The 21262-nt window shown below is 36.9% G+C and overlaps 1 protein-coding gene across 2 annotated transcripts in view; it reads right to left on the reverse strand.

Moving 5' to 3' along the window:
• LOC131592163 (acyl-CoA synthetase short-chain family member 3, mitochondrial-like) overlaps positions 1 to 21262 on the reverse strand; it is a 65530-nt gene that overhangs the window by 15260 nt on the left and 29008 nt on the right. For both annotated transcript variants that reach the window (XM_058863480.1, XM_058863479.1), the window contains 3 exons: positions 19281 to 19384; positions 4317 to 4412; positions 1395 to 1458 (listed from right to left, as the gene is read on the reverse strand). In XM_058863480.1, the coding sequence (XP_058719463.1) occupies positions 1395 to 1458; positions 4317 to 4412; positions 19281 to 19384 (264 nt within the window). The remainder of the gene's footprint in view (positions 1 to 1394; positions 1459 to 4316; positions 4413 to 19280; positions 19385 to 21262) is intronic.

Here is a 21262-nt window from a genome sequence, read left to right on the forward strand (position 1 = left end):
TGATGCTACTTTAGTCTCCACAGGGGTCTAGTTGCATTAGATCAGCAGTACAGCTGAGAAAAACGCCTCCTCACCTCGGCAACTCCACCTCCCCCCCAAGCACTGCGCCAGCCCACCCACACTGTTACCGCCGCACTTCTGCAGCTCCCGTCTCTCACCCCCAGCTCCTGTGCCTCAGCCAACTGCAACCCTCAGCTAACTGCACTAACAATTCATCAAAATCGGTACATCCATCCAAATGCTTCAGCTCCTGACAGATTTTCAGTTCACTGAAGGTTAATACTCATCTTCGTATTTCCTTTCATTAATCTAAGCAAGCAGTGAAGACTCTGAGCTACCACAACTCTCCAAAAATCTACCACAGAAGAAACAGATGAATATATTTCCTTTGGGACTTGTACTTGTTCACCATTAGAAAGCATTCAGAGCTGAAGTTATTTTCTGTGACTGAAAAAAAGGTGGTTATAGCTACCACATTCATCGCAAAGCAGGTGCAAACTCTGAGGGAAAAAAAAAATTGTTTGAGGAAAATGCCATGTGCCTCAAAGCCTGTAAAACATCCAGAATACAGAGCAGCATGGGCTGTAAGGAGCAGTAGCTTATAGAACACTATGGGAGTAAGGAAAGGTCCTGGCAAAAGTGAGAAGGCAGCAGGGAAGGTAAATGTAACTGATGTTGACAGGGTGATCTAAGCAGAGGCCTCTTTATCTAAGGAAATGTGCCGAGAAAGGTGTACTTTCAAAAAGAATAGTAGAGTTTATGGAATTCATCTGTCAGCAGTCTGGTAAATGGTACTAAAAATCACCTACATGATGCACAGCAAGGTTTTTCGATATTTTTTTTTCTGAAGTCCTTTCCTGTACGTATTTTGTCCAAGTGCTGACACAAATGAATATTCTTTCATGCAAAGCACACACAGAGACATCTTGGTTTTTTTTACAGAGAACAGAAAATGCATGTTCACCCTCTAAGATGCATCAGTTGTGATTAGGAGACAGTGAAAGAAGAGGCAGCATCACACCTGTAAGCCACCACATGCCAATCCATACTGCTGTACTATTTCACTAAACTGAAAGATAAAATAGTGAAGGGAATGATTCAGTATCTTGCTCATACATCACAAGAGGAAGGCATCATTCTGTGCCAACACTCTGATAATTAAGAAAATTATAATCTCTGCCCTAGTCTAGGAAGAAACCCCAGCAATCCACACTCATTCACTGACACAGTTTCATCTGCAATTTTTTAGTACTAATGAACATAAAACATTCAGAGACAGACATGCTTTTCAACCCTCATTACTTCAATTATTCTTATTTATATAAACTTTAGTCAAAGGACAAGGAACCCATGTGGGAAGTTTCTTTTAAATGTAAGATATTTTTTGTTCTTACTTTACCACAATATTTCCCAAAGTCTTTGCCTTCACTGGTTTCTTATTTTCATCCAGAATCATGACTGTAAAAAAATAATATAGGAAGGAAACTCAAGTTTAGTAGTAAGTAGGTGGAGAAAAATGTCTTTATGGGTATCAACTTATGTCACACTTCAGAATGGCAATACACCAAGCAATAAAAGGAATTAAGTAACGTGGGAGTGCCAAACTGGATAATCTCATGACTTTATTAACATTTACCCTTAAGTACAAAAAGTCTTAAGTAATATTTGTGCTTTGGAAACAGAAATAGCACAAAGTCCCAAAATGGAAAAACACAGAACGAAGTGTAAGAAGCTTTCGTACTGGAAAATCTAAACTTCCACATAGCAAAGGGCCATTAAGATACATGACAAATACAAATAAAACATATGTGGGTAACATGAACAAAAAATAACAACCAAGACGACTGTAGATAAGTATATCTGGTTTTCAAAGGCTCTCAGGAGTTTGATAAAAATATTCCTCAGCTAACAAGATTCATTGTAGTCTAGCATAAAGAGATCAAGTAACTTTTGAACTACCCAAAGCTGCACAGCAGGGTAACGCTCAAAGCACAGGACAGAATCCAGACTTCCCAAATGAAGCCTTTTCCCTGGATGACACTTGTCCACCACCTCCAGTGAAAGGAACATATCCCAGTACTGAGATTTCTGAGAAAATCATCTGACATATCCTCTTTTGTGCAGCTATCTGGGAAATGATGCTACTACAACCATTCACTCCATCTCAAGGTGTGGGCATAAGAAAGGAATGACAGATACCAGCTTGGACTATGACAATGGAATTACATAAGGTGAAGCAACTAAACCATAATAGAACAGGAAGGGAAGATTTTGACAGACTGATAAGGATTACACGCTTTTTGAAGCCTGCCCAAGCAATGAAAGCAAGGTTCAGCTGTATCTACATCTCCACAAATAATCTTACACTCTGTATTACAAAGTTCCAGAGGAAATGGGCAAAAGTGGATGACAGACTTCTGACTAAAACTCTGCTAAAACTTAAATGAGAAATATCATATCCTATCTCTTCAAAGAACACCAATATCTGTAATTTACTACTTCTGGCTGAAGCTACTCCTTCAAAGATGATGGCAGTTTTAAAGTAACTGAAGAGCCTGCTGGAACCAATATCTCAGCACCCAGTATGTACACAAGGCCAGTTTTACAAAGACCCACTTGTGCAGCTGTCAGTGTTTTCTCTCCTCTTTTTATGATACTAAGTAAAATCTAATCAGTAACTGTTTCATCAAGGTACCAATCCCAGTATTTATTCTTCTCCTTGCAAGCTGCATATTTCAATGTAGAAAAGTTTGGCAAAGTGAAATACTATGCTGCTCACTCCTGAATTACTGAAGAACTGACTTGTTTTTTCAAAATGTGGGACCTGCTTCAGTCTGAAAATGCAAATGCACTGAAATTATCTGCAAAGGTTCAAGTAGATCAAGGGAAAAACACAATATAATGTCTGATTTAAGGCAACAGACCTAGAAATAAATGTAGTATCTTGACTCACTTTTAAATGCAATTTGTGTCACTGTACTTTGATACTTTAACTTTTATTCCCTTTGTTCTTAAAAATCAGCAACAAATCAGTTTCTTTTTAGGAATATGTAATAGGGTAATAGGAAAGAACTTGCATGTGATTAAAGAAAAAAAGTAGATCTTGTAACTTAATATTGCAGCATGTCTACCAGCCATTAAGAGTTGCATGTATAAACTGAAACCATAGTATCTTCTAACAGGCATAAGGATCTCCTCTAATAAATATAGTAACAGCAGGAAAACAACGTCAAACAGAAGTGGGTGACAGCAAGACAGCAGCCAATATAGAGTAATTTTAAAAAATCACTAGTTTGTGAATAGCTGCATTACAGGACATATTTGGTCAAAGACTGAAAGAGGTAAAATTATTCCATAAATCTTCAGTGAAATTCAGTGCTCATTTTTTGTTTCCTTTATAAGGTATGCTAAAGACATTTCCTTCATTTTCTTAGAAGTTCTTTACTTACATTAGTCCAAATGTTCCAAAATATTCATCAGAAATTTTTATATTCTTGCTACTCATATTTCTTCCTAGTCCTGACTGATAACATGTGTGATGCAATTACATTCTTTCACTCTTTTCTATTTATTAGAACTCTGGAGAAACCTCACAGCTTTGTTTTTATGCTGTTTTTAAGTGACTGCTTGTCTTCATGCCATAACTGTAAATGCCAAAACCAAGAGTTGCTAAAAATATTTGGGTTTTTTTGAATGCTCACCACCATTTATATGTATTAAAAGAAAATAACAGCTTAGATCTTTGTCACCAATGATGCGAGAATTTTTCCTGAAGACCACTTGATCTTTAATGTAATTATTTTTCAGATTTCAAGTAATTCTTAAAAACTGTGTTAAAATCAGGGTTCCCAGATATTGAAATACTTTTGCATTCTGAATTCTGTAGCTGCATCCTTACATGCAAATACATTCCAGACAATGAGTGCACATCCTTTTTGTGCTGGTCCATTGCCTATCATTTCTCCTGGCTGGAAATAAAAATGCTCCACAGGTTCTGAAAGACAGTTTGCTTAACAACTCTCTCAAGTTGTGTTGAAGGGCTGAAGTGCATGTAGAAGTATAGACAAGTAATGTGTCAAAGTATATGCTAGCCTTTTTATATAATAAAGGCAGAAGTAGTTGATCAATTTTCTTGAAGATAACTCCAAATTTTTAATTCGCAATCACATTCCACAACACACAAGAAAAAAAGGAAGGAGGAAAATATCTTAATAAGACTGTAATTTTATTTTTCTACAAGATATGACAATTAAGGAGCACTTACTCAGGAATACAAGCAATGTCCTTTCCCAGTAACATTTTTAGCAGAGTCTTACCATTATACCCTGGCACTGGTTTTCCTGCCTGTCCGGGTGGAGGTGTTGTAGAGTTTCCCAAACCAATACAGGAAGCCGTAATTGCAGAACCAGATTCTATTAAGAGAGCACACATATTATCAGTAAGGCTGGCTTTAGTTCCATTCAGTAATTACTAGTTTTAAGATTTTTGATGCTCAGCACATCAAAATTTAAAAAAATAAAAAAAAAAAAAAAAAAAAATCCTAGACACACATTGAAGATTTAGAATTCACAGAATCATAGAATATGCTGAGTTGGAAGGGACTCCCAGATATCACTGAAGTTCAACTCCTGACCCTGCCTGCAGAGGACACCCAAGAAGTCACACCATGTGCCTGAGAGCATTGTCCTTTACCATTGTCCTTTAACTCTGTCAGGCTTGGTGACTACCATGCGGAGCCTGTGCCAGTGTCCAACCACCCTGTGGGTGAAGAACCTTCTCCTAATATACAATCAAAACCTCCCTTGGCTCAACTTCAAGCCTTTCCCTTAAATCCTGTCAGAGGTCACGAGAGGGAGGAGATTGGTACCTGCCCCCCCACTTCCCGTTGTGAGGAAGTTGAAGGCCACATTGACATTTAACCTCAGTCTTCTCCAGGCCGAACAGACCAAGTGATCTCATTTGCTCCTTATACAGGCTGAACAGACCAAGTGATCTCATTTTCCCCTTATACAGCTTCCCCTCAATCATCTTTACAGCCCTTTTTAAATAGCTTTACATATCTTTACACAATCATCTTTACCATCTTTACAGCCCTTTTTAAATAGCTGTATCTTTTTTATATTGTGGCACCCAGAACTGCCCCCAGCACTGGAGGTGAGGCTGCCCCAGAGCAGAGCAGAGCAGGACAATCCCCTCCCTTGCCCAGCTGGCCATGCTGTGCCTGATGCCCCCAGGACAGGGTTGGCCCTCCTGGCTGCCAGGGCACTGCTGGCTCCTGTTCAACTTGCCATCCACCAGGACCCCCAGGTCCCTTTCTCTCCAGCCTCTTACAGCCTGTACACCCAGGATTGCTCCATCCCACTTGCAGAATTCAGCACTTGTCTTTGTTTAACTTTCTTGTCTCATTTCTGCTTACTCCGACAACTGCTCTATATTCATTTTAAGTGGCCTGATCCTACTTCCATCTCTTGTGTATTTCCTAGTCACACTTGAGTAATGACAGGAGTTCTTATTAGATCTCTTCCCCCTTTGTCTGATGTCTTGCTCATCAGGATGCATCATTCTTGAGCCTGGAAGAAGTGTTCCTTACATATCAATTGGCTCCCTTGAAATCCTCTTCACTACAGGATCTGTTCCCACAGGATTCTTTCAAGAAGACCTTTAGAGGTTAAAGTTAGCTCTCCTGAAGTCCACGATTGCAGTCTTACTGCCCTGTTTCCTCCTTGCCCACTACTGAATCCCACAATGGTCACTACAGCCAAGGCTGCCCTCAACCTCCACATCTTCAACAAGATTATAAGGCTTATTATTATAACATGTTCGTTAGTATAAGGCTGAGTAGCACACCATTCCTCATGGGATCCTCCACTACCTTGTAAGAAAGTTGTCATCAATGCTTTCCAGTAATGCTGACACCTTCCTAATTATCCCCACAGTTAGGCAGCTAGAAATCCTTCCCTCCTCATCACCAAAATATAGGAATTAGGTTTGCTGCAGAGAGACAGGGAGCACAGCACCCCTGTTAGCCTGATGTACCAGGAACATTGGTGTGGACTGGGAAGTGACAAGCATTTCTCTTCAAGAGTCTCAACCCAAAGACCCTAAGGGGAGAAGAAGAATTCCTGAAAATTAGTTTGGGTTTGCCTGAATCTCTAGTACACTGCTAATGAAATCAACAGAAACTTGAAAGGAAACTTCATAGTACCAACTTCTCTGTTTTTCTACCTGCTTTTTGGACAACAGTGACTACGCCTAAATGAAAGTTCATTTATCCTGGAGAATCACAAGTTCTACAACTTTGTGAAAAGATCTTTACAATTGTAGTTCTTTCTTCTATTGTCTTTTCAATTATCAATGCATATATAATTTTCATATTTACCCAGTGCTCTAATTTCCAAGCCATAAATTCAGTTCCCACAAGCCAGTACAAATTTTTATATACATGAAAAAAAACCAGAGGGTTTTTGGTACTTGGATCAGATAATAATTCAGAGAGGGAATCCCAAAAGCATCTGCTCTTTGTGTTAGATTAACTGTTCCTGAATGCTAAAGATTCTCTTTCAATGTAGAATCACAAAGGAGTACTGTCAAAGGACAGCATGAAGCTTTGTGCTGTACATTTCTTGGGAAATCAACATACATCTTTCAAAGAGGATGCTGGATTGAAATATCAATTTCCCAAACCTATTAGGAAACAATCGCCTCTTTCTAGGACATTTTTTATCACCAAGAAAACAGTCTGAGTTGAAAGGGGAATTCAATTCAAAATCCTTCTGAAAAGAAATCATCACTTTTCAGAAGAACGTAAGATTTTAAGTATGAAAAAGATATTTTATTTAACAAGTATGCGTAATACAATTACTGTGTGGCTCTTTATTAAAGTTTCCAATAAATAAAGTTGCTTATGAATCTTTGGTTTCGATTAAGGTTAGTTTCTTTACAATTCAAGTCAGGATTTGCATGCAGGTTACAAGAGTCAGGTCTGTAACAGTAACAGTCTGAAGAAGGATAACACTTGTCAAGTGTACATTGTATTCCACCTATCCCTTAAATCAGGTTTCTGCATACACCAACAGACACCCCCTACCTGACATTCATTTGTTTATCACTGAAGATTCTTTAAAATTAATGCACAGCACCTAGACACATTTCCAATGTTTCCAAGACTTTAGGAACTTCCACATTTTTAATGCAAGGAACAGAACAGTAGGTCTGACTTACAGTCTCTTTTGCAAACATTTGCACATTAACTGTCCACTCACTAAGCTACCAAGTTAGTTTGCCCTCCAGCTGTGGAATGCTTTTCAGGGACAACCAGATCATAAAACCAACTTCCTTTCTGCATAACACCTTACAATGTGACAATGAAACAGCTATTTAGAAGAGCAATGTTTTATACTGGAAGAACAATGTTTCACAACTAGTCTGGTAAATGTACTCAACATCTGCTCTGAGTTATAACGAAAACCATATGGTCTGCTTCTGAGAATAATGACAAGCACTTCATTGGGGCAGAGAAGACAGAGTTACTGAGAGATGGTCTTGAAATCAAGGCTGTTCCACTGTCCCAAGTCCCTCCTTATGCTTCCTCTTTTCAGGATAAGGGCTATTGTAAAGAAACAGTCCTTAATAATCACAGACGTGACATTCTTTGTTTTGTCTCACTCTACCAGTAAGTGAAAAGTAGTTATAAAACTATTTTAATATTATTGAAATATCCAATATAAATTTGATAGCTAATGAGTAGTCTGATAAATGCACTTTTATGCACCTTGGAAAATAATTCTTATGCCAGAGAAGGTGCTGCTGATCCAGAAGCAAAAAGTGTAGTCTCCTGTGAGTAGCTAGAGGAGTCTGTCAGTGACTTTATTGATCAGAAAGCTTCCACCTACCCATGTGCCTGACTTGCAGAAGCTGTGCTCTGCCAAATTATGCAAAGCAACAGCTAGTAGCTTCTGTGCTCAAAATCCTCTTGCTCATTCAGAGTCAACAGTCAAGTTCAATCAAAATAAACAGTTTTGAAATAACTCAGAACTTTCAAGATGAAAATCTACCACTTACTCTGTGCCATTTACATTCCTGATACATTATAATTTCTAGACCATGTCTCATATTCCTCAACATAATAGACTGTCATGCTGCTGAAATATTTGCTTTATTGGTAGGAAATACTTAGGCAAAACACACTGAATTCTGACATTAATATTTGAGCTTGGGCTACACTACATGAGTAATGTAAAGCTGCCTGCTTTGAATTTCTTACGATGCAATGGAGAAGACACAAAAAGCATACTAAAGAGGTAGGAAGTTGTTATGTAGCAGAAGAAAGAAGAAATAATTACCATACTAATGAATTATTAAGAATAATTAACATATTAATGAATGCAATAAATATAATACAAAAAATTCTCACTGTGGCTGTGCTGTTTTGAGCCATTCTTCTGGTAAGGCTGACACTTTTGTTGTGGGGAATTAAAGGAATTACTACAGCAGAATACTGCACTGATAAAATGGAAAGGAGGGTCTATGAAGCAGGAAAGCTTAGGCAACAACTCATTACAAATCCATTCACATCACAAGAATGTACCTCTGAAGAGACTGCTTCCATATGCTCCCTCCATACAGTGGTCATTTTAATTATGCCAGAAAGGGTGAATGAAGAATTCAATGAAGTTACAGCAAAATGGTTCCTAGTATGGCAACAACTACAGGGCTTTCTGGAACAGACAACCACAGTACAAGACTAATTACAGGACTCAAAATCTGCATCACAGTACACCATACTGCTTCCTTAAAATAAAACCAAATCTAACAGAAATAGTATGCACTGGCAATGTCCTGAAGATTCAGGGGCCAGATCATCAAGTATTCAAACAGACCTCATTTCCTTCATCCTTCAGCATACAGCTGCACAGTTTTCCAGTCAGTCCTTTATCACTAAAAGACAAGCAGGCTTCTAAGTCTCTAACTGCAGTAGCAATAAGCAGCCTCACTCACAGCTCGGATTCAGCACTGTTTACCCTGACAAATTGTGTCTAGATAGTCACGCTGCAGGTTGGTAGCCTAAGCACCATTTCAGTCTTTTGCTTAGTGATGTTGGAAGAAAATTTCAGATAACTGCTTTAGCATCCATACAGTACAGCTCAGCCCTGCCTTCAGAAAGGCCTCTGAAGTATCCATTATCTAAATGTGTGAAGCTGCTTTCTTCACTGCTTCCCTGGAAGAGATCTACACCAGGACTGCATGACACATTTCGTTATTAATGTATAAAAAGACCAAGCGCATATGGCTGATGTTGGGTATTTAAGTACAAACAATCTGATGCTAATTATCCATCAACACTAAAACAAGGAGATTACACCTGGCCACTATTACCCCAGAGCACTAAAGGGCACAGATAAGGACAGTTTGGATGATCCCAATACAATGTGATGTGTGATACTGCCACAAAAATCCACAGCACTGCTGCACCCATATTATATTGCTATGCCATGATTCTTACCACATTCTAAGATTAAAGGTTAGTGAAAATTACTTTCAGAGCTGTGATAATTATATTCTGACCTTCCCCATCCATTTTACTAATTTCCTCTTCATTTTATTTAAGCTTGTCAGCAAATGAAGTAAATTTAATGGCAGAACTTATATTTACTGAAATTCGCATCTAGTATTATATTTAGCATGGTACTACATGCAAACTATAACAAAATTATAACTACTAGCAAATTATAACAAAAAATTGAGAGGAGCCACAAGGAGACAGAAAGGACTGAAGAATCTGAATAACTGTAAATTCTTAAGGATACCCTGGTTCAGTTTTATCAAGTGTCAGAAAATGTATGAAATTAATTCCAGTTCACACACAAAACACAATTAGATTAGATTGAAGACACTCTGTCATCCTAAACAATAAAAGGTTTTGCTGGCTAGTAAGTAGACTTCAAAAACTCTTTCATGCATTGTTTGGTATTTAATTTCACTCCTTGTTTCTGAGGACTATGACATGCAGCAGAAAAATTCTTAAATGCTGACTGTAATTATAATTTATTTTTCCTCCATCTGACTGCATTCTTAATTATTCCTCTCATGAATTAAGCACACGCAGCATCAACAAAATAAATATCAGGTGCATACAGAATAACAAAATTAGGTGAGTAGCAGGAGTTTACCGTAGCATAAACCTCAAAAAGCATCAACTTTTAGGTGAACTGTGCAAGTTTGGTGATTTGTAATCAAGATAGTCACACTTGCCTTACAAGGAGTTTTTCAACTCCTTACAAACTTAAATAAAGCTAGAGTAAAGAATATGCAGCAAACAACTGTAAAGAATTTCTGTTACGAAGTTAAGACCTTACTCAAATGTTATTTAGAGAGACTCTCACATCTAAAGCATGACCTTGTCCATCAGGCTGCTTAAAATTTAGGTTATGTTCATTTGGCAGAAGATCAGAAGAATTTGTTACCTTGAGGTGGCTTCAAAGTGCATTTTTTTCATCCCACTAGCACTCTATAAAATAGAATATAAAACCTCTGGAAGTTAACTGTAAACATAATGGAAAAGCTGAAGTGTTGTTCACCTATTCTTCACACCCAAGTAAAATTAAATTCGACCTTTCTCTGTACTTGGTTAAACTGTACACAGAACCTTAAAAAGCTCTTCTCCGTTGCCTAATTTCTCTACTCAGAAACTGTAAAGCAGGAACTTCACTCAAAAAACATGGAAAAGAGATATAAATAGAAAATGAGGCAATCATTTTTCAAAAAGTGACTAAGATTCATGCATGTACCTAAAAAAAAAGGTGACAAAATAAGGTAATAATGGTATTTGAAAAACTGAAGTCCATTTCTCAAAACAGAAAACCATTTTGTTTATAATGTATTTTCTGAAACGGCCTGCATTTCCATGCTTATTCTTAGAACTGAAGGTCAGAAGAGAAACCAGCAATTATTTTATTCTAAATTCTAAATGCTTTAAAGCACTTGTAGTCATAATGCAGCTATTCCCATGAATACATATTACACTTGTGAAGGCCAAATACTTCTAATATAACAGTTCTATTCCTGTATTCAATTCACTTATTTGAAAACAAAATCATCCCCAAAATTGATTAAAATTCATCCACTTTCACAATTATCCAACCACAGAATGTACTTACAAGCAGTGGGGATTGGTACTGTACACAAGGTCTCTGAAGATTTCAAAGTGCATTTAAATGAAATCTCAAAAATAAATATACAAAATATAACTGCAAGGAAGGTCCAACTAGTTTAATTAAGGGTTTGTGGGCCATGAAAAATATTACAACCAAAGCAGAAAATAATTTGTTATCACTAACTGGCCAGCCAGTAATAAAGCACCAGAAGTTTATGCATTAATTTTGTAAGTACACCAGGATCCTTTGCCTCCAAATATTATATATGCTATTATAATGTACATCTTATAAGTTGCCTATAGCAAAATGACAAGATTAGAGAACAGAAAGCTTTTTGGTTGTATTTGGAAGATGTTAGATGGCATGATTAAAGATACATTAAATCAGGCAACGTATCAAATTATATTTTCAGACAAATTTCAAATTATTTTCATCCTACTGTGACATCATAACTGATACATGATGAAATACTAAGAGATAAATGGGGAATTTAAAAATTAATTACACATCTCAGTGCTAACTGTTTACTGTTAAATTGTTTTGAGGAATCTTAATTCATTGCATGCATAGTAACACTGACAAGATGGAAAAGACAGGTAAAATTACTACAATTACAATTACAGGTAAAATTACTGCAATTCAAGTATCTTTATCAGGATCTAATATTCTAGATGCACTCTCTTTTACCCTCACTCTGAGCAACGTAAAAAAGCAGTTGCCATGTGGCAAGAAAGAGATCAACAACCTGTAACATCTTCATGCTCATGCAAGCTGGAGGTGCTGTCACAGCTCATCTCCTTCAGAGATGAGACTGCACTATTCTATTTTAACATATCCATTCCTAAACATGTCCCCTCATCTTCTTAGTTTGCCTAAATGCAAACTAAATATTCAGTTCACACTAAATATTGCCAATGGCTCAACTTCGTAACTTAAGACTGCTTTACAGTTCTTTTATTTTAAATCATCTAAACCATACCAATGAAATTTTAAGGAGGAAAACATTTATACTTTATCCATATTAATGTATGTCCCTGACTGCATGTGGAAAGACAATCAGAAAAGATTAAGATTAATAAGCACTGAGAAACTGAAGTCAAATGGGAACAGAAAAGCTTAATACACACTTTATATCAGTTCTAAATTAGAAAATGTCAGCACAAATGGGGTAGACTAGCAGTGGCACAGCTAATAATGAATTTGTATCAACAATGAGGAGAAGCTGACCAGTGGGGAAAAAACAGAGTATAGCCATGAGAAAAAGAGAACCATCACAGAAATGTGAAGTACAGAGACGCATGATTTTTCTTTTTTTTTCTTTTTTTTACTAGAAGGACATAGTACATTTACTGATTTAACCATGTTCAAATTGCAATAAAAATAAATTCCATAAATAAAAATAGAAACTTTTTTTTTTTTTTCTTTTTTTTTTTTTTCCCAAGCCACAACACTCCTGGCCCAGCATCCAGGTACATTTTACAAAATGCATTGGTCAACTGAAAGCCATGTGGAACGCACATCTGAAACAACCCTCAAGTGAAAAATGTCTTTTGGAGAAAAAACACTTTGTGAAATGTGAAAGATAGTGAACAGCACTGAATGCCACAATAAACCTATGAAGCTGTAATGATTCATTCAAACCAAAAGCACCCTAAAGAATATGTATATAATTCAGACATACCTTCTCTGATGTCCAAGAATGAGAAAACCACACAGAACTGAAAGGTCAGTCTCTGCCTTGGCAATGCCCATGGCCACTAAAAAAAACTTTTCCTCTCTCTCCTTCAATAAGGGCAACCAAAACCCTATCTGAATTGAGTGTCTCAAGATGACGTTGAGGGAATGACAAGCTACTATTGCTAATGATACACAGTCCACATGTGATTACTAAGCAGCAAACAATGGCTGAAACAATCTTTATTTTTCATATTTCTCCAGGGGGAGACATGAAAAATATCATGAATGCATGTTATAAATTCAGTTATCCAGTAAATAATTCTCAGGGGACTCAGTAAACCAGGGCTGCAAAGCAGAGAAATTTCTGCCAAGTAATTCCTACTTCCATAGAATTGTTTGCAGGTTATCAGCTTTCACTAAAATAATATGATTCGAGTCTTGACAGGATTCACACATCTTTAAAAAGCATGAACTGTATCTACACTGAGGCACCTGATAACCTAAACCAGTCACCTGGACTTTGGAAGAAATTTGTTTCATCTCTTTCATTCCAACTCCAGATTCCTGGTCCCTGTAATTCCAGAACTGAATTTCTGTCACTCAAATAAACCAAGAAATCAAGAACTGACTCTTGCAAATTAAACAGACATCCTTTCTTAAGTTTACCTTTCCCACTGCCTTTGAGTCTGAGAATTTCATGACATTGAATGAAATCACTGGACTGATCTGCAGTTTTGAATGGGGCAAAGTGGAAAGTGACTGAAGAACAAAATGTGGAATCTAACTGACAAAAGGAAGATGGAGATCTAGACTGAAAGGTAGTTCATCTAAAGAACAGCCCTTTAGTGCAAACCTGAAAAGATTAGCTAGCAATTCAGTTGCAAAATCCATCTTTCCAGACACTCATATGAAGGAGATTCTGCACAATGTTGCCAAGGCAACACAACAGAAACTGAAGTCTGGGGACCACGTCATGCTGCTTGGAGATCACATTAATAAACTTTCCCATACATGATTATCTCAGAAGTAGTCCACTGAAATATATTCATCTGAGTACACTTAGCCATGGTTAATACTTTTACACTGAATTTAATGATACATTTGTTTTGTTTATATAGGCCTCATAAAAGATCTGTATAACCATTATTAAACCACTATGTTTAATTATAGAATAACAGTATGTCCTAATAAAAATATTTCCAACATAGCATTTGCATGTTTTACAGGTTTAAAAGTGATAGACTACATTAATTATATTACAGAACTTGGAGAATTCCTACCAGAAAATTTTATCACACTGTCTCAGAATACCCAATACAATTTACACATACTAAAACCTTCTTTGTCAGCAGCCATAATATATCAAGCACCATTTGAATTTTGTCCTAATGCCTGCTGCAGACACCTACTCCTTAGTGGATAAGGCAGCCTCATTCCATGAAAACAGAAAAAGTACACAATCATTTCATAGTTTTGCCTGCTAGTGAGCTGGTATTCAGGAAATAGTAGATAACTTCTATTTGAACATATTACACTTGCACACTCTGTAACTTTTCATTTCCATAGCACACAACTAAAAAAGTTCTATGGAAACATGTCTCTTGACTGAGATTTTATATAAGTCATATTTTATCGCTGAATTTTCATCTTCAGTTCTGTTTCATCTAAATTTTCCTATACATCCTCAGAGTCTCAAAATGTCTCAAAATATCAAGAGAAAAAAACTCTTCAAATCCTATAGTCATTATGAACAAATGGAAATCTGACCATTTTCTCAAAATGTCAAAAGTGATGCAGCAGTTTCATTTTTTAGCTACATGAAAGCAGCTGAAGATGTTTAACACAAACTTTCAAAGCCTTCTGCTTCCACAGCTCACCACAACCTCCTGGCTCTTTCCCTTTTTTTTTCTAGAACTCAAAGCTAGCTCCAAAATCAAGGTAAACCAAACTCACATATCTTTGTCTATTGAGGCCCCTCCCTCAGAATGAGTGTAGTCACACAGCAGATAGAACCCAAACACTTTAGGCTACTTCAAATAAATATGGCAAGGCTCTTTGTAATTTAATTACCTGGAATACTAAAACAATCTGTTTTCTAACACTGAATTTAAGGCTTACTGGATAGCCTGGGGCAGGATATTTGTCTTTCTCTATTTAATAGAGACTAGAATAACTGTATTTACTTCACAGGGGTGTCAAAAGTATTAATTGCTTGTGTTTGGAGATCAACTTTGAAGACAGAAATTGCTACTGAAGTGCTAAGTGTCAATTTGTACAAATAAGCAAAAACTTAACACCTGCACAAACCCAAACAAAACTCTCCTCTCTCCAGGCATGGCTGAGTACAGGATCAGAGGATCAGAAAATAACATTCTTTCATCCATAGACAAATATCCAAAGAAAACAGGAAGTTCTTCCCAGTCCTTACTGCCTGAAATCCTCCTTGCCGCTCATCGATCCTGTGACTTATATTTCACAGTTTGTAAGATGTGCTTACTGTATTTGTAACACAAACATTAACATTTAAAATGAGTGTTAAGGATGAAGTGTACTGACACAAATCAGTTTTAAGCAATCAGCTTTTCCAGGTGCAGCTGTTTTGAAGTCCCTTAATGGAAGCTTTCCTCTGTTTCAAAGTACTGTTTCAATTCACAGTGATTTCAAATACAGCCCATAAATCTTTCAAGAACAAATGAAAGAAATCCATGTTTCTTTGTCTATACTGATTTATTTCTAGTTATATATATGGCAAAGGGGCCACGAGCTTTGAAGACATCTTACTAAAACCTGAATAAGGAAGTGGTTAACACTCCTATTTTATAATATTTTATCAGCCTTTTGTTTCCCTTAACTCATACTCATTTCCATCCCCAAATGATGACTCGGTCACTTCTCATTTCTACAACACTCATTTTTTCCTTACCTTCCTCAGTCATTAACAAAGGAATAGAAATTACTCCATTATGCAAGAAACACTATTTACTACCCAGGTACTTCTCCTCCTCATCCATCTTCTCCTTTAGCCTCAGCTGAAAGAACCAACACAACTGCCTAAGTAAGATCTACAGTTTTCAGGCAAAATTAAGATGCCAAAATTTCTCAGAGTTTTGCAATGCTCTTGTTTTGAAAGAATGCAGATAAATATCAGCTTAGGGAATAATTACCAATTTGTCAGACTAGCAAAGGTCAAAAGCATTTTCATTTGTAGAAGTAAGACAAAAACTTTCAATCTTAGGTATAACAAAACAGCAATTTATAATTTCAGCTTCAATTAAATGGCAAAAAAAAAAAATCATGTCTCAACTTCCTCCTGACAGAAGTGATTATTTTGTTGGGTTTTTAGTATGCCACTTTTTTATTTTGAGATAGTTCAGAAAATTGTTATTTCTGAATCTGTGGGTCCTTATTCTGTCATCAGTTGCTAACCTTGCATATTTCTAATGAAGTAAACAGCCACTTATCTACTCTGTAAAATATTTCACATTCAGTACATACACCTTTAACCTCATGTACTGAAATCCAATACTGTTTGGTTGAAATGGCTTTTCCAGCCCAGAAATCCACTTTCAGTATTTTGACAAGTGACAGACAAGGATGAATGTGAGAGAATAGCTTGTTTTTTTCACAGTTAATGGGGTACATCTTGAATTCTGCTAAAGAGGTAAGTGAAGAACAGAAAGGAAGACTGCTTTCACCTGTGGCAATGGCTGCTGTGCTCCAGGACCTGGGAGTCCTGGTGAATGACAAGGTGACCATAAGCCCACAATGCCCTTATGGCCAGGAGGGCCAGTAGCAACCTAGGGTGCATAGGGAAGAATGTGACCAGAAGGTTGAGCGAGGTGATCTTTCCCCTCTGCTCAGCCCTAGTGAGACCACATCTGGAGTCTTGTGTTCAATTCACCACTGTTCAAGAAAGACAAAGAGCTGCTGGAAAGGGTCCTAGTAGCAAGTTCTGCCAGGAAACCTGCTCCAGCATTGGCTCCTCTCTCCATGGATCTACAGATCCCTGCCAGGAGCCTCATCCAGCATCTCTCACAGGGTCAAAACTTCCTCTCAGGCATTCACTTGCTCTGGCGTGGGTCTCCTTCATGGGCTGCAGGAGGCAGCTGCTTCCCCATGGGCTGCACCATCGGCTGCAGAGGAATCTCAACTGCAGCTCCTCCTTCTCCACTGACCTTGGTGTCTGCAGAGTTGTTTCTCTCGCATGTTCTCACACCACTCTTCTCTGGATGCAGTTACTACTATGCAATAACTTTTTATTTTTTTAAATTTTTGAATATGTTATCACATATTATCATACACATGTTACCAGCATTCATAATTGGCCCAGCCTTGACCAGCAGCACATGCATCTTTGGAGCTGTCAGGGATTGGCTCTGCCAGACATGAAGGAAGCTTCTTGTAGCTTCTCACAGAAGGAACCCCTGTAGGCCTTCTTGGGAGGCATCCACTAATTACACACATTGAAGAAGTGTTAGCCAGAATTCTCAGTGGTGCCCACTGACAGAACAAGAGGCAACAAACATAAACTAAAACCAGAATGCTACATCTGAGCCCAAAAAATATGTATTTACTGTGAGGGCAGCCAAGGCACAGGCCGGCCAGAATGGCCAGAGAATTCCTATCCACAGATACTCAAAACTGGACAGGATCCTGGGCAACACCCTCTCTGACCCTGCTTGAGAATGGGGACTGAACTAAATGAGCTGAGGAGGTCCTCATCAACCTATTGGCTCTGTGATTACCTCCTTACCCCTTGAAATTCAGTTCTTTGGTAAGAGCTGACTGAGTAAATTCTTTCCTTCAGACTGAAGGCCTAGCTTTCATTCAACAGCTCACATTTCCACACAGATCACTTGGGTCTTCACTCTGATCAAATTATTAAATGCTCTCAAACAATGTCTTTGAAATGGCTTTAGTTCATTAAGTCATGGTACAATTTAATTTAAGAGCATGCCATGAATATACAAATCAAGAAACAAACTGTACTCTGAGCTGAGTCTCAGATTTCTTTGAAAAATGTCTAAAATAGTCTTAGCTCTACACAGTTCAAGTTCCATTATATCCATATGCTTAAGATCTCTCATTGATATTTATATACTTGAGATACATACAAAAGAACACTGTAACATGAAACTTACACTAAACATATGCAAAAGCTATGGCAATTTTATATGTAATATATATCTATATATCTGCACAGATAGAGAAAACATATGCAAGATTGCATACAGTAACAATGATTATTGACGGTTCAGCAATTCATCAGACATTATTTGATCTTTTAGCTTTCTTCATTTAATTTCTCATTCTGCATTGTTCAGACCTGCCTACAGACATTAGGATCATAGAGTTAACAAAATAGAGGTATTTTGCCTTGTAATTAATTGCCTTTGCAGATTAAATACAGATAAATAAAACAATAAATAAAAATAAATTAAAAATGACACTACTATCTTCCAGGACTTTTTCAGTATTTATCTAAGATTGTGTTCGGGGGTTTTTTTAATAAAAACAATCCATTTTAAGCCTCCTAAACTGATTTAATTGAATAATATATAGATGAACTAAACAGTTTCTCACTTTCATTCTAATCTTCTATAGCTTCTATTTGATCTATCATGGGAGAACCTCAGAAGGTTTTTCTTTGTAGAGAAAGAGACCACACATCTCAAATCAATTAAACACAACAAACACAAGAGTTATTTTTTGGAAGTGAGCAAAGAAAGGAAGAAAGGAGGGAGCTTCTGTAATACATTTCCATTGTTTAATCAGCAATAATTTGCATAAGAAGCAAAATCCAAATTTAATCTTCTAATAGTGAAATCTAAAGGTATATGAATCCACAGTTATAAGGAGATATATTTGATCAAGCCTTAATTCAGGATTCAACTAGGATTTCTGAGAAGTTACCAATAGATTGGTTCGCTGATTCCTTCACTGCAGTGAAGCAAATGGGAAACACTCTAAAATAATCACTGCAAATTGGATGACATCCATACAGAACAGTATTAAAGACCAAGGAGTCTACTCTATGCAACAGATTGTTTGTTTTTAATTACACAAATTATATATGCAAAATACTTAGGTTTAAGCCTTAAATAGCAAACATTCTGTTACACAACAGTCACACATGCAAACAACATAAAAACACACATCAAAAAATACTGATACAAACTTTTTTTAAAAAACACAGATACCAGAAAATACCTTCTTTTTTATATAGCTTTTACAAATGTCTTGTTATTCTAAAAATACCCTGAAGTCACTTTTCAACCACTTCCAAAAAACATTCTTCCTGCTTGAATTTTTTTTTTTCAGCATTTATTTAAATGTTCCAGGAAAGAGAAAACAATTTTACCTTCAGACTCAGGAAACAAGTCTGAAAATAGTCTTCTCACTGTATTTTACAAAGGATATTTTAACCCACCAGGGTATTTTTAAACTCACCAGTTTGCCACCAGTGGTCCAGGACAGGTACCTTGAAGATTCTTTTTGACCATTCCAGCGTGTCCACATCACAGTGCTCACCAGCTACAAACATCGTTCTGAACCTTTAAATAAAAATAAATTCTGTATCCTGATCTGGATGTGGAAAGGAAAACAAGATAATCAATACATTAAATGTCTCTGGCCACTGTCCCAGATCAAGGGAAAAGACAAAATTTTTGTACTCTCTTTCCTACTAAGTAACAACTAGAATATTTGCAGTATTAATTTAAGCAACTTAATACTACATCATGTAAAAGAAACTTCATTTGCTGAATGCAAAGACCTTGGGAGACCAGAGGCAAGCAACTGTCAGCCAAGGTAAAAAATAATTAAATGCTCTGTACACAGTAACTAATTAGGTAGGTATCTTCGTTGGCACTGCAGTACAGTCTCCCACATCCAGATGCATGTCATCGACATTTTGTTTCACTTTAACTGCATTTTAAATGAAGACAACTGCTGAACACAGGACTTTACCCTTGTCCTTCAAAAGTGGACACATACTACACTGATTTTGTAAAAGCCAGTAGGCTTGTAGCCACAAAAGGAGAGAATTCATAGATATGGTAAGCACTTCAGAGGGATGTAATTTAGAAAGACTACAAATTTCATCTTTCCATAGAAATGAAATCCAAAAATCAAAATAGACAAACACCAAGAACATATAAGACATAGGGAAAAGTTATCTTGTTATCCCCTGAGCCAAAAGCAAAACACCTCTCTTTTGAATTGCCAGCTTTAATAATCAGATTTAACAATCTGCAGGCTCAAGATCAACTTTATGTTTTAAGAAGAAAAATTAGCTCTTTGGCAAACTTACAGCACAAAACCACAAAAAAGAGTATCAGAACAAAGTGCCACAAGTCTATGAACTATGGAATTATTTTCTCCTCTCAAACAGCATAGCAAATCAAGGGATGGCAATGGCTATGAAATGTCCCAGTGAACAATTTTTTTTAAAAGACCATGTGGAACTCCAAAGCATGTCACCTGTTATTGCAATCATCTATTCCTGCAATGCAGTAAGTTGAGAAGAAATGTCTTAAAGCCTCTCTGTTAAATAAATGTCCTCAGATATTCTGAAAATCTGCATTCCTAAAATGAAATTCAGCACAATCAAGCTTTTATGCCCTATACAGGAAACCAGCAGAATGGACCTCAAATATCACCTGACATACAGGGGACAGATGAACATTCCTAATATTCCCAAAGCAACATTGTTCAACACAGCACATACATTTTGGTGCCACTCCAAGCACAGAAGAAACCACACCTCCAATCTATTTCCCAATAGCTTAAATGTTCATATGGGTAATAATCTGAGCTTCACTTTTCCAGTTTAAAGATTGTGGAAGAATTTTTTTTTTAAAATTCTGGAATGCACGCACCAGTTTGAAAGGAGGGGGGAAGTGGTTTCTGGCAAAGAAAAATTCTATCTGCATGATATTAAATAAGACTTTTTCCTAAAAATACAGCAATGAAGGTTCATTTTCACCTCTTAACTGGAAATAAAGAATTCTTACTAATTTTTAATGCACCTGGAGACCGCATACACACATACATATATATACATATACATATATAAATACATATATGTATACATAGTTTTTTTTTTATTAAACAGGCAAAATTTTAAAAATATGTATTTTTACATCTTCTGACTTTTCTCCCTTGATGTGTTTTTTCATCTCCCTCCCTGAACAGATTTTACCTTGAATATGAGAATCCAAGTATTGGAGGTTTTGGTGACAGAGTCCCAGGAGACACAAAACACAACTGCAGCTCAGCTCCACAAAGGCTCTTCATGAGCACAGCTCAGGTCTCCATCAGGAAGGGCCATGTATGATCAACAGCAGCACAGAGCAGCAGGCAGCAGCCAGAACTATTACACTATAAGCATTACATACTTCGATTGTAATAAGTTCTAGGTCTTAATCACA

This window comes from Poecile atricapillus, chromosome W (assembly GCF_030490865.1).
Source record: "Poecile atricapillus isolate bPoeAtr1 chromosome W, bPoeAtr1.hap1, whole genome shotgun sequence".
In the NCBI taxonomy this organism is placed as follows: Eukaryota; Metazoa; Chordata; class Aves; order Passeriformes; family Paridae; genus Poecile; species Poecile atricapillus.